General features: G+C 34.3%; 2 protein-coding genes across 2 annotated transcripts; one reads left to right on the forward strand and one right to left on the reverse strand.

Annotated features, from left to right (window-relative positions):
* The first annotated feature begins 502 nt into the window (after window positions 1-502).
* LOC107014887 (protein HOTHEAD-like) lies at window positions 503-5,688 on the forward strand. Its single transcript, XM_015214999.2, has 6 exons — window positions 503-701; window positions 1,185-1,530; window positions 3,650-3,960; window positions 4,060-4,445; window positions 4,641-5,209; window positions 5,370-5,688. The coding sequence occupies exons 1-6, from the start codon at window positions 614-616 to the stop codon at window positions 5,422-5,424; spliced, it is 1,755 nt and encodes a 584-aa protein (XP_015070485.1). The 5' UTR covers window positions 503-613; the 3' UTR covers window positions 5,425-5,688.
* Window positions 5,689-6,454: 766 nt separating this feature from the next.
* LOC107015457 (receptor-like serine/threonine-protein kinase ALE2) lies at window positions 6,455-12,661 on the reverse strand. The gene is made up of 11 exons (XM_015215724.2): window positions 11,929-12,661; window positions 11,089-11,199; window positions 10,580-10,690; window positions 10,296-10,508; window positions 10,116-10,208; window positions 9,896-10,006; window positions 9,437-9,808; window positions 8,952-9,251; window positions 8,218-8,610; window positions 7,875-8,118; window positions 6,455-7,362 (listed from the first exon to the last, which is right to left on the reverse strand). Exons 1-11 carry the CDS (start codon window positions 12,002-12,004, stop codon window positions 6,726-6,728), a joined length of 2,661 nt encoding a protein of 886 aa, XP_015071210.1. The 5' UTR covers window positions 12,005-12,661; the 3' UTR covers window positions 6,455-6,725.
* Between the last annotated feature and the right edge of the window lie 200 nt (window positions 12,662-12,861).

Raw genomic sequence — 12,861 nt, forward strand, 5'->3', positions numbered from 1 at the left:
ATAATATAAAATAGAAAAAATCTATTTGGCCAGAAAATTTGGCTAGAATGATATCTTTTCTATGTTATTTCACCTTTTAAAATATTTTTACCCTTTTAACTTTAATACATTTTAACTAAAAAATAGCAAAAAAAAATCAATTTATTTTAAAATAAAAAAAATACTATAATTTTTTTAAATTTTCTGATCATTTAGCCCTTCCTCATAAAATAATACATCGATCTTCTCATAAAGTAATTAATTATGTAGGTTTTTAAGATGTCAACCAAATGTTGATTTAATTCATACATGATCAATTTATTTCTTATCTACCTATTAAACATTGTATAAATTATACAAAAATTAATAAATAATTAACTTATTTCTCATTCAGCTACCTAAAATGTTTAGAAAATACATTGAAATATTAAAAAGTAAAAGTGAACATCTATTTTTATTATCTGTGGACCAGTAAAATGTACTAGTAGTGAGTAGTGCTACATATATATATATATATATTGGAGTTGGACACTCAAAACAAGGCCAAGTAGAATAAGCCACATAGATAAAAGGGTTTGTTGATGTCCTAAATAGAGAGTAAATTTGTGTTAGTGTAGTTTGTGTCTGAACTCAAATGGCTGTGGTTGGTCCTCTCTCTGTGATTTTCAACCTTCTTCTCTCTTTACTCTTATGCCATCTCCATTTCACCATTCTCATTCAAGGTACCTTTTTTTATTTTAATTATTTTCTCTTATAGTAGCTAGGGATTTCCATTTCATTTTCCATGTTTTTTCTTTTTTTTTTTACTATTAAAATTCCCTTTTAATTTCACTTGTTTAATAATCAATTTATCATCCTCATCTTTGTAATCCACCACCTTTTCTTGCAATTCTTCAAAATCACTTCTACTAATCTATTAGAGATCCATACACTTAATTAAATTGCATCATTTGTCGTTTAAACCAAAGGTTTCTGATAATTTTCGTTCGTTTCAATTTAAGTGTCATATTTTTCTTTTCTTTTTAAGAAAATATCTTTTTCTTTTGTGTATTTATGAAGTATGTGGTCATATCATCTGAATAAACGTTACATGAGATAATCATATACTATTATAAATTTTTTTTTAATGTCTTCTACCCATAGTATGCATCTCATGACTTTTCCATTTTTTTAAAAAATATTGAATTCGGTTGAATCTGCTGCAGGTGGTGGATGGGAAGATAAGTATCCATTTATAAGAGAAGCAAGTAGATTTGATGATTATAAAAATTCATATGATTATATTATAGTTGGTGGTGGAACAGCTGGTTGTCCTTTAGCAGCCACATTATCAAAAAAATACAAAGTTTTATTAGTTGAAAGAGGTGGAGTTCCATTTACAAATACAAATGTGTCATTCATGCAAAATTTTCACATCTCTCTTGCTGACACTTCATCTACTTCTGCTTCACAATTCTTCATTTCTACCGATGGGGTTTTTAATTCTAGAGCTAGAATTTTGGGTGGAGGCACTTGCATTAATGCTGGCTTTTACACTCGCGCTGGTCCCAGGTTCGTTTCATTTTACTTGACTCATATATTTAAAAAAAAATATATTCAATGTATAGATTGAAACGGACAAAGGAAGGATGAAATATCAAAAATAATTACTTGAATTTTTGAAATATAAAATTTAATGAAACGTGTCAAGTCAATATGAAACAACTGAGTACACTACATCTCTTGTCTTACTATGGATTTAATTTTTATTGGTGAGCGGTAGAAGTTATCCTTTATAGTATTTTTTTAGTGAAGATTATAAAAAAATTTGTTATTATAACTAGTGGATTAATTTGTTATAATATAGGTCATTTCATAACTATTATTGAAAGGAGAGTAGTTTTTTGAGTCGAGAGTATATAAAAAATATTTATATTTTATTTTTTGTATTTTATATGTAAAAGTATACTGAATTGTTACGGTAGAATAGTTGTTAGCGTATATAGAAAAAAAAATAAAAAAATTCTACAGCCTAATTTTGGATTATTCATGGATATAATTTGGTGGTTGAATAATGAATTATACCTCCCAACTAGAAAAGTGAAATGAGCAATGTGGTTTTTAATGCCAATAAATTTTGGTCATATTCTTGTACTCACTTTAAGTTGATTTTATTACTTCTTTGAATCAAACAAAGGAAAAAAAAAAGTAGTGGTTCTCATTTTATTTTATTTTAAAAGAAAACTTTAGATGAAACAAATAAATAGAGGAAAATACCTACCTATTTGTATGACCAAAAATGTGTTACTTTCTAGTTTCTCAGTTTATTTTTACTTTTTTTTACTATACTAAAAATAAATGTCTATTTTTATTTCTTTCAGATTAGAATATCTTCGGATAATTTATATTTTAATATTTTTAATTATAGTCATCTTTTGTTTCTTGAAATGTGTGTTTAAATTAAATCTGGACAAGTAAAAATAGTCGGATGAAGTATTAGACTAAAATTTGTTTTATTATAAATGAAAAATGATATGTCATAATCAAAAGTATGAGTACTAATTTCAACTAAATGTTTTCAACTAATTAATGTGAGCATTTACAGAAATGTTTTCCATTTTGGTCAGCCTAAATACATGACTTTACCAAACATGATTTAGACTTTTTAAAAAGAACTCAACTACAATTATATTCCATTAATTGTCGTGTGAGACCAAAATATTGGACCCATTAAAACCTTTTTTTAATTATAAAATATCCTTTTGATGACCTGATAATGTGAAAAAAATTTTAAATTGATGATATATATATACATAACTAAAACTCTTTTCATTTATCCTTTTGTCACTACTAAAAAAACACTATTTCCCCATTGAAATTTGTTACTAAAAAATTATTCCAATCATGCGTCTTCTTGGAAGGAAAATCATATTTTATAGCACAAATTTTTCATTTGATTCACCGCGCTAGTAGTGTGTGGACAAGCTTTAAGGCATTGTCCTTGATCAATTGACTATAGATAAACTTTTAATAGAGTATTTGATACATATATATGATGTTTGTCTCCTTTATTTCTTAGCCTTGAAATAAAGATTTTGATAGGGAATGCAAATGCAAAAATATTAAAATACAAAGCAGAAAATGAGTGTACAGAGATAAAATTGAGGCCATTGTCTATTTAAAACAGGCCAACTACCAAACTTGTATAGTCATTTATTCTACTTATACCTATAAAGGAACATAAAATTTAAGTTTCCTATTTATGATGTTTATTCCGTACTATTGTTTAAGCATGAAGGTTTATGATGAATCCAAAGAAGTAGGTAATGCTAGCTTGCAAGTGCTAAATATAACTACTCGCTTTCAGTGGCGGAGCTAAAATTTTATTGTTTTCTCTTTTGAAATTGAGTATTGTTAAGTAGGTGAGATCGTTTTACGTCCATTAAGAAAAATAACAAAATACAAAGTATATCGGATGTTTCTTGAGAATTGAGCACTATTAAGAAGACGTAGTTGGAAACAATTACTATTTTTTGTCTTGAATTCCTAAAGCGACACTTGTTTTGGGACGGAGGAAGTAAATCGAACAGGGTCTAGGTATATAGAGCGAGTCGCAATTGTTGTGTTGAGTTGTAAAAATTGAGTGTAGATCATACATGTTGTTGATGCTGCGATCTTCTTGAACTTGCAGTTACATTAAGAAAGCGGGATGGGATTCTAAATTGGTGAATGAATCATATCCTTGGGTTGAAAAACAAATTGTTTATAGACCAAACTTGGCTCCATGGCAAGAAGCAGTAAGGGAAAGTCTACTTGAAATTGGTATCTCACCTTTCAATGGATTCACTTATGATCACATCTATGGAACCAAGGTTGGTGGGACCATATTCGACCACTTTGGACGTCGTCACTCTGCTGCTGAACTACTTGCCTCTGCTAATCCTAACAAGTTGGATGTTCTGGTGCATGCCACAGTTCAAAAGATTGACTTTGATACATCAGGTACATCTCGATTAGTTAACATGTTGGTTAACTGTAACCTGAAACATGGAGTATGTGTAATAGTAGTAGTGATAATCCGATTGAAATAATTATATGCAGGAAAGAAGCCACGGGCAGTGGGAGTCATTTTCAAAGATGAAAATGGGAAAGAACACAAGGTATTTCTTTCGACTAGGAAGGGAAGTGAGATTATAGTGTCATCTGGTGCGATTGGAAGCCCTCACATTCTGATGCTTAGTGGAATCGGACCAAAGGCCGAATTGGAAAAGTTCAACATCCCGGTGGTTCTTGACAATAAGTTTGTTGGTCAAGGAATGTCAGACAACCCCTTGAACACGATCTTCGTCCCCACAAATAGGCCCGTTGAACAGTCACTGATTCAGACCGTAGGGATTACGAAAAAGGGAGTCTATATTGAAGCAAGTAGTGGATTTGGACAATCAGGAGATAGCATCAGTTGCCATCATGGAGTCGCTTCAGCTGAGGTTAGTGGCAATATTTCAACTTCTATCAATCACATCCTGATTGGATTTTGTTTCGTGTTGTTTCATAATGTATTGTATTGTATGTAATTGGTAATTTTACTCAAGTATAACTCTCTTAATCGCACAGTAATACTAGTCTCTACGTCCATTAATCGTGGTTTTCCTAACATTGTGTCCACATCTTGGAATAACCAGATTGGGCAACTGTCCACCATTCCTCCGAAACAGAGAACAGTAGAAGCAATTGAAGCATATCGAAAAAGCAAGAAAAACATACCACACGAGGCGTTCAAGGGAGGTTTTATCTTAGAAAAGATAGCACTACCTTTGTCAAGAGGGAACATTAGCCTGGTGACTACTAATCCTGACGACAACCCTTCCATCACCTTCAACTACTTCAGCCATCCACGTGATCTAAAACGATGTGTAGATGGTATACGCATTGTGGAGAAGATAGCGAAATCTAAACACTTCACCAACTTCACACAGTGTAACAAAGAGACACTAGATAGGCTGCTTAACATGAGTGTCCAAGCTAATGTTAATCTAATACCAAAACACACTCATAACACAGAGTCGTTAGAACAGTTCTGCAAAGACACTGTGATCACAATATGGCATTACCATGGCGGATGTCAAGTTGGAAAGGTGATCGCTCCCAATCACAAGGTTCTTGGTGTCCATAGGCTCCGCGTCATCGATGGTTCCACATTCAAAGAGTCTCCAGGCACAAATCCTCAAGCCACAGTGATGATGATGGGCAGGTAATACCATTATACTCCCTCCATTTCAATTTGTTTGTCTTATTTTGCTTTTTAGTCCGTTTTAAAAAAGAATGCATTCTTCCTTATTTGACAACTCTTTAATTCTAACCTTCCAAGTGACATGTTTGCCTCATGATTCTTGTTGTCCCATTAAATGCAGGTACATGGGAGTGAAGATTCTGAGAGAGAGGTTAGGAAAAGCAGCTGGTTTGTAAAGACTTAGATAACTTTGAAGTAGAAGAAGATTAGACCTATTCTTTAGTTTGTTTTGTTAAGGGGTCTTTACTATTCTAATTCTTAGCAAGCAAGTGTGTGTAGTCTGTCAAGATTGGCTTGCCATTAAAAAGGTGTTTCTGTGGTGTCTGTGTGAGGTTGGAATTGGAACTTTTTGTGCTGTTGTGTTCACATTGTAATGTGTGAAGTTCATGCTTAAGTATTATCTAACCTTGCATCTATCTCTAGTTATCAATCTTTTGGTACATTCTCTTCCTGTATACGTTATTTCATGAATTTGACTGGACTTGAAAGTATTCGCCCTTGCCTAGTGAGTTTTACTAATAACTCAAACAATAGTCATTATGTTCATAAGGCAGTGAATAGACACATAAGCAGTTAACCATCATGCTGTAGAAATAGCAATGTGAGTTCAATGAAACTGCAAAGAAACAGGTTTTAAGTGGTTCATTTTGCTCTAGCAAAATGAAATCATAATCTTTTTGTTAATTAGTAATGGTCAATTTGATTAATTTTCTGAGTGAAGGAGTAGTAGTAAGGGACTGGACTTGTGGCCTAGTGGTCACAACAAACAAAAGATTTCACAAAAAGAAGAAAAGGAAAACAGACAATAGAGAATGATTAGCACAACAAAAATATCCAGCATAGTCCCCTACCGAGGCAGTGAGGTTGTTTCCGATAGATACTCGGCTCAAGAAAAGAAGCAATAACAAAAACAAAAGATAGTAATAGAACTAAATCTACAACAAGAAAAAAATACAATAATCGAGGTACAAGGAACAATATATAGCAACATAAATCGAAGGACAAAAAACTATTGGAGCAATACTACGACTAATAATATGAACGGACAGTTATAAGACACTGCATTACTATGTACTAACCTTCTATCCGAATTCGTGTCCTCCACACCCTCCTATCTAAGGCCATGTCCTCGGTAAGCTAAAATAGTGTCATGTCCTGTCTAGTCATTAAGAAAATACTTCTGAAAATAACTTCAGATATCAAAAATTACAAAATAAGATGAATTTCTCATTAAGAAAGAGGAACTACAAAGTTTTAGTCCCACATTAAGTTTTCCTTTTAAAGTAGAGAGGGAAGTACATAAAATGGACATTTTAAATCATCTGGAACTGAAAAAATACTACAAATTGTCAGGTTCAAATCTTCTTATGGTAATATCTACAGACAAAATAAGATAACTCCATGAACAAGAACACTGAACAACAATTATATGTTCTAATATAATGTAGGACTTAATGTTTGTGGCTAAAAGTTTTCATCATGTTTTTGATGAAAAACTATGTTCACTCATGCTGCCACTTGAAAGAACTCTCAACCTCTGCCAGAAATTCCTTTTTCTTCCCATTTTCAAAGGAGCAGAATTGAATTGTCTCCTAAAAGACTCAGATTCCACTGTTCCATATCTAGCTGATGCACTCTTTAACTCTGAAGCTGATAATCCCATTTGGACATTTAAAGGAGAATCAAAACCTGGAATTGATTTATGGACTAGTGAAGTATCTGTCATAGAAAGGTCCTCGTGGCTGCAACTTCGTGACATAGGCCCTCGTGTATCATCAAATTCATCACATACTAATTTCAAGGCTTGAACCACTTCTCCCATGAAAGGGCGATGCGATACTTCTGGCTGTACACACATTGATGCTATTGCTGCAACTTTACTGATACTATCAATTGGGATATCAGACTCTATAGCTTTATCTATTATTATTTCTAAACCTTCCTTGGTTGTCAGGAGCGGACGAGCCCAGGCTACAAGATTTTCTTGACCTTGAGGTTGTGATAAATCCACAGGTTTTCGTCCGCTCAAGAGCTCAAGGAGAACTACACCATAGCTATAAACATCACTTTTCACCAGGAGATGGCCAGTCATTGCATATTCTGGAGCTAGGTAGCTGCAGCAAATAATTAGCAAAAGATTAGGTACAAGCCAAGATCATATGTCGGGATTATTTGCCATGTTGCTTATTAGCAAAGGTGGATACAATATAAATTTAACGGGTTTAACCATATAAGCAGTCCACCAGTCCATTCCCAACCAATGTAGGACTCTAACCTACTATAACACTCTTCATCACTTCCATGCCCAGACTGAAGCTTCGACCAGGAGCCCAAAACAAGGATGGACTTGGCTCTGATAATATGTAAAGATATGGCACATAGGCTTAACTCAACCCCAAAAGTTAGCTCATGAAGGAAGGATTGCCTAAATCCATATAGGCAGACCACTAGTCCATTTCCCAATCAATGTCAGATTCCAATCTACTCTAACAAAATCATAAAAGCTGATAGCATCTAGTTCAAATTTTGACTATGCTTCTGCATATTAGCGTTGTCGCCTATCAGCACTAGTAGAAGTATAGCAAGACAGAAAATTTCACTCAATGAAAGAGTGCATAATGCATACCCAAAAGTGCCCATCACATGAGTGGAGATGTGTCTGTTTCCCTCCTCCAGTGCTGTTCTAGCCAAGCCAAAGTCTGAAACTTTTGGTGTAAAATCATGTTCCAGCAAGATGTTACTAGACTTGAAGTCCCTGTGTATTACACGAGGGCTCGAGTCCTCATGCAGATAGGCCAATCCTCGAGCTGCACCTAATGCAATCTTCATTCTTGCATACCAGTCAAGAGGAGAAGCTTCTTTATCAATTCCTGAAAGAGAAAACATAGAAACCAAAATCACTTATTCAACCAATATCTAACATATCAAATAAAAGTTCTGGTGTATTCATTTGTCAGATATGTACTAACCATGTAAGTGTGATTCTACACTCCCATTAGGAACAAGTTCATAGACCAGGCAGCGACAGTTTTCCTCGGTGCAAATACCTATCAATTTGACCAAGTTTCTGTGATGCAGCCTACTAAGCATCTCAACTTCCGCCAAAAACTCACGGCCTCCCTGCCGATCATCTCTCTTTAGAACCTTAACTGCTACTTTCCTTCCATCATCAAGGGTTCCACTGTACACAAGTCCAAAACCACCTTCCCCAAGGACCCTTGAAATGTCAAAGTTGTTAGTGGCTCTCTCTATATCGTTTGTACTGAAAATTTTTGCAGTTCCTGTGTAAGCTAAAATACTAGAACTGAAGGACATGGATTTTGAGCTGGGCTTACTTGCCAAAATCATAGATCCAGCATCACCTGTTCAATATATAGTCATCAGCTCTAAGACGCATTATGTAACAGTTTATCTGCATTTCCTGTTTACTACTACTCCATTTCAATTTGTTTGACTTGACACAATGTTTAAGAAGGAAAACTTCTTAATCTTGTGGTCTTAAACTAAAGACATGAAGAATGTACCAAAATATCCTTAAATCTTGTGGTCTTAAACATGCCATGTGAAAAGTTGAAATTAAAGAGTTGCCAAAACATGAAAGAGACATTCTTTTTGAAACCGACTAAAAAGGAAAAGTAAGACGAGCAAATTGAAACTGAGGGAACATATTTCGGATATTGCAATTCCTATCAGTAGAGTTTACCTGATGTTTTCTCCTGGGAGGAGACTAAAATATGCGGAGGTTGCTCAGGTGATTGAGCATAACATCCTCGCTTAAACAACAGAAGCCAAATTAATCCCATGCACACAACAAAGGCTGTGATAGATGATATAACGATCACAATAATCATATTTCTAGCTATACCCTTCTTTCTCATTCTTGATGATACATCTACCCCCAGAGGTTTGATTGTCATTCCATTATTTTCATTGCCAGGATAGGCTGGTAGATCATCAATAGTAGCACTGCTCGAATGACGTGAAGGTGGAGAAGGTGGTAACCCTGGAAAAGAATCAACTTTATAAGAACTCAAACAATTGATGTGTATAACACTAATAAAGTGCAGAGGCACGGTTATTAGAGAATGGAGAATAAGCAAAATCAGCATGATAGAACTAATTTAGCCAGTGAACATTGACATTACTGAAGTAACAACCAATTAAATATTAATGGTACTAATTGACTACCTGGATAATGGACATAAACCATCTCATAGGCACCAAAATCCGTAGTCTTAATGAATACTGCCCTCTTCCAGAACTTCTGATAGATGGTAAAAGCTGTGGTACCATCAAATTTTCCATCTGTAGGAACCAAGTTGATATGTACAATTGTTTTCTCAAGCTGTTGGTCGGCTGCATTTGCTCCCATAATCCGCACTTGACTCATGTTTAGCAAAACACCAGCAGCAATTTCCTTGGCTAGCTCAGATACCAAAGGAAAGAAGGTATAGAGTGTGACATTGAGGCGCATCGCTACCTGAATGGGCCACACACAGCCGCAGGGTGACCCAGGAGGTGTGTACGTCAACGGCTCAGTGCATGTCAAAGAACTACAATCTAATAATCATACATTTTACTTAATAAAAAATGATAATTAAAGGAAAAGAACATCAATAAGAGAGCTAAAAGCACTTGTCTACGTACCATGATTCGGAGGTGGTGGTGGCAGTGTCATAACAGGTAAAGGTGGTGGTCTCAGTTTCTTTCGTTTTATAGATGAACTCGTTGGCGATATTGTAGGTGTACTCATGGGAACTGACAACAATACAAAGAATCAGATAATTAGCATTGTTAAGTGTTACCTTTTATTACAAAAAAAAAAAGAAAAGACATGATGCATTAGCATTACAATTTATACACATACTTCCTGTGTGACTAGGTTGGGTTATCGGTGATGATACAGGTGCCCAACTTATTGAAGAAGGAACAGGAGACACGAACGGAGAGATTGAAGGACCTATATGTTTTATGAAAAGAAAAATATAGTCACTTGTTTATTTTATATTTACAAGACCGAAGACGATACGTTTTTAGAATAGCTTACCTGACCACCTTGAACTGGGTGGATGGAGGTGATCATTTGGTTTAGCCGTAGAGTCACTGTGTTTGTTTCTCCTGTGATGATGCCTAATAGAGGAGATTATAGGCGCAGATGCAGAATTGTGTACTTGCTTTCCACCAGAATTCCTAAAATGGGTTGAAGTTAAAGGTGCATCCGCGTAATTTGATGGTTCCAAGATCTTGTGCTGATAAGTAGCTACAGAAACAAATCTGACTATCAGATTTTACCAAATTCAGCACATAAATAGTTCTAGCTATTTAAAATACCTTTAGTTGGATAATGATATGGGTGTGGAGCACTGTGAAATGCCGCGAGATGGGGCACAGCAGCAAACGTTTCATGTCTCTTCCATCTAGAAGTTGGAGTGGGGAACAAATCTGCAATGTGTATGTGATGCAACACCATATCAAAAGATCTGCTAGTCAGGATATATCTATTGCATTTTACATGACAATAGCTTGTCATTTTCAGTTTGGCACACATTTTTGCATAACAAATGTTGTTCTATAATATCATAGAAATAAGCTTTAGGAGGCCTTAAGTAAATGAAGATACACGAATGCTAACATATGAGGAGCATGATTAAAAAATGCCTCAAATCAACGAAATCAAAGAGCATATCCTCGACTTCCTTTCTAGTCTTTAACAGTGTATTGACAGGCAGTTCATCTCTCTCAAAATTATCAAGAAAGGACTAGATGGAAAGTACATTAAAATAAAATGAGTGTTGTAAAGGTCAGAGATCAAACACATACAAACGGAGAGAATGTCTCACCTTCTTGTAGGAGGGATTTACGTGATCCTGCATTTCTCTGTACACTAAGATCAATTCGTCCGTCCTTGAGAAATGCAGAAGCTGCTGTTTTCAGTGAATGTAGGTTGAATCCTGCAATGGTGCTAAAGCTACTTAGTAACTTCAGAATACTAATACAACACTAGATCATAACTTCATATCCCTACTTAATTCTTACAATCATCCATTGCATTTACTCCAATTTCCTTATCTTTTCCTTTGATATCTTGAAAACAAAGAAAAAACTACTAAACTACAAGTTTGGAAGCAGATGAGCTTATAATCAACGTGTTCAACCGAACTCAATACGCATAATATACATATACAAGAGTGTGTCGTGCTTGAAAAACTGAAGTATACAATAAATTTTAAATTTTGAACCTATAGTTATGAAGGAGAGTTTAGTGCTAAGATTGAACTCATAAAAGTTTAAATCTTGGATCTATCATTTACTAAAACAAGCACAACTATATACCCTTCCTGACCCTCTTTGATTGAGCAGACTCACAATCAAAGCCCTTGCTCAAACGATCAAGAATTGCATTGTTGACACAACAATAACAACAACATACGCAATGTAGTCCCACAAAGTGGAATATGAGGAAGGTAGAATATACGCAAAACTTACCACATTGTTTCCAATAGACCATCGGCTCAAGAAAAAACAGTCAAACAAGAAGTAACGGAAGTGAAAGCATAACAAATCATACTGAGCAATAACTACAACAAAATAATAGGATACTCAAAGTACAAGAAACAACATAAAGCAATAGAAATCAAAGGACAAGAAACTAGATGATCAATGTGATCACAATATGATACCTGCAGATAATTGGATTGAAAGAACACTTAGAATCACCAAGAACCTCAACAACATGAAACTCTGCAGCAACCCCATTTCCCTCCTCAAGAAAAATGAAGAGAGGATCAAACTACAGAACCATTCATTGGTCTATCAACCAAGAAAAAAAGAATTTGAATGAAAATTGTACTATTTTTAGTACAATGTGTTCAGAAAGAGCATGATTATATGTTTCAAGGACTACAAAAATACAAGTATCTTAAGCTTATGAAAATAAAAGACCCCAAAAATGGTATCATCAAGAAACCTGTCCAAGTTAGGTGGGGAACAAGTACTAATAAAACCACAAAATTTCTCAGATTTTTTTATATTCTTGGAATGAAATAATCATTTTTAAAAAAAGGGTTTTAAAGATTGTTAAAACTGATCAAAGTAAAAAGAAAAAACAAATAGTACAAGTACAACACTAGAGATTGATCAAGAAAAGAGCTAAAGCTAAAGCAAGAGAGAGACTGTGAAAGAGAAAAGCTCTTTTCTTTTCTTGTGGGGATGAAAGAAACAAAGGACAGAGATGAAAATTGAAAATTATTCATAGATCCATTTGACATCATTTGTTTAGTTGAATCTTACTACTAAACATTCAAATCTTTTCAGTTGAAATTGTTGACATACTGTTCAAGTGGAATGCCACACCCCCATTTTACTCACTTTTAATTTTTTTAATGCACTGACTGTGTAAATTACACTTGGTTTTATTTAACTTATAATAATAAATGACTACTAATCGAGAGTCACGAGGTTTTAGATTTAAATTTTTTTTGTTTGTTCAATTATTGATTGACGAAATTATTCGTTAGTTTTATTGTTAGAAGATAATAGGTATTGATAAAATTAATCGATATACGTATAAGTGAACGTAAACTCAATTCTTAATTGTGATATGTGTAAACTGA

The sequence above is a fragment of the Solanum pennellii genome, chromosome 3 (assembly GCF_001406875.1).
Source record: "Solanum pennellii chromosome 3, SPENNV200".
Classification (NCBI taxonomy): Eukaryota; Viridiplantae; Streptophyta; class Magnoliopsida; order Solanales; family Solanaceae; genus Solanum; species Solanum pennellii.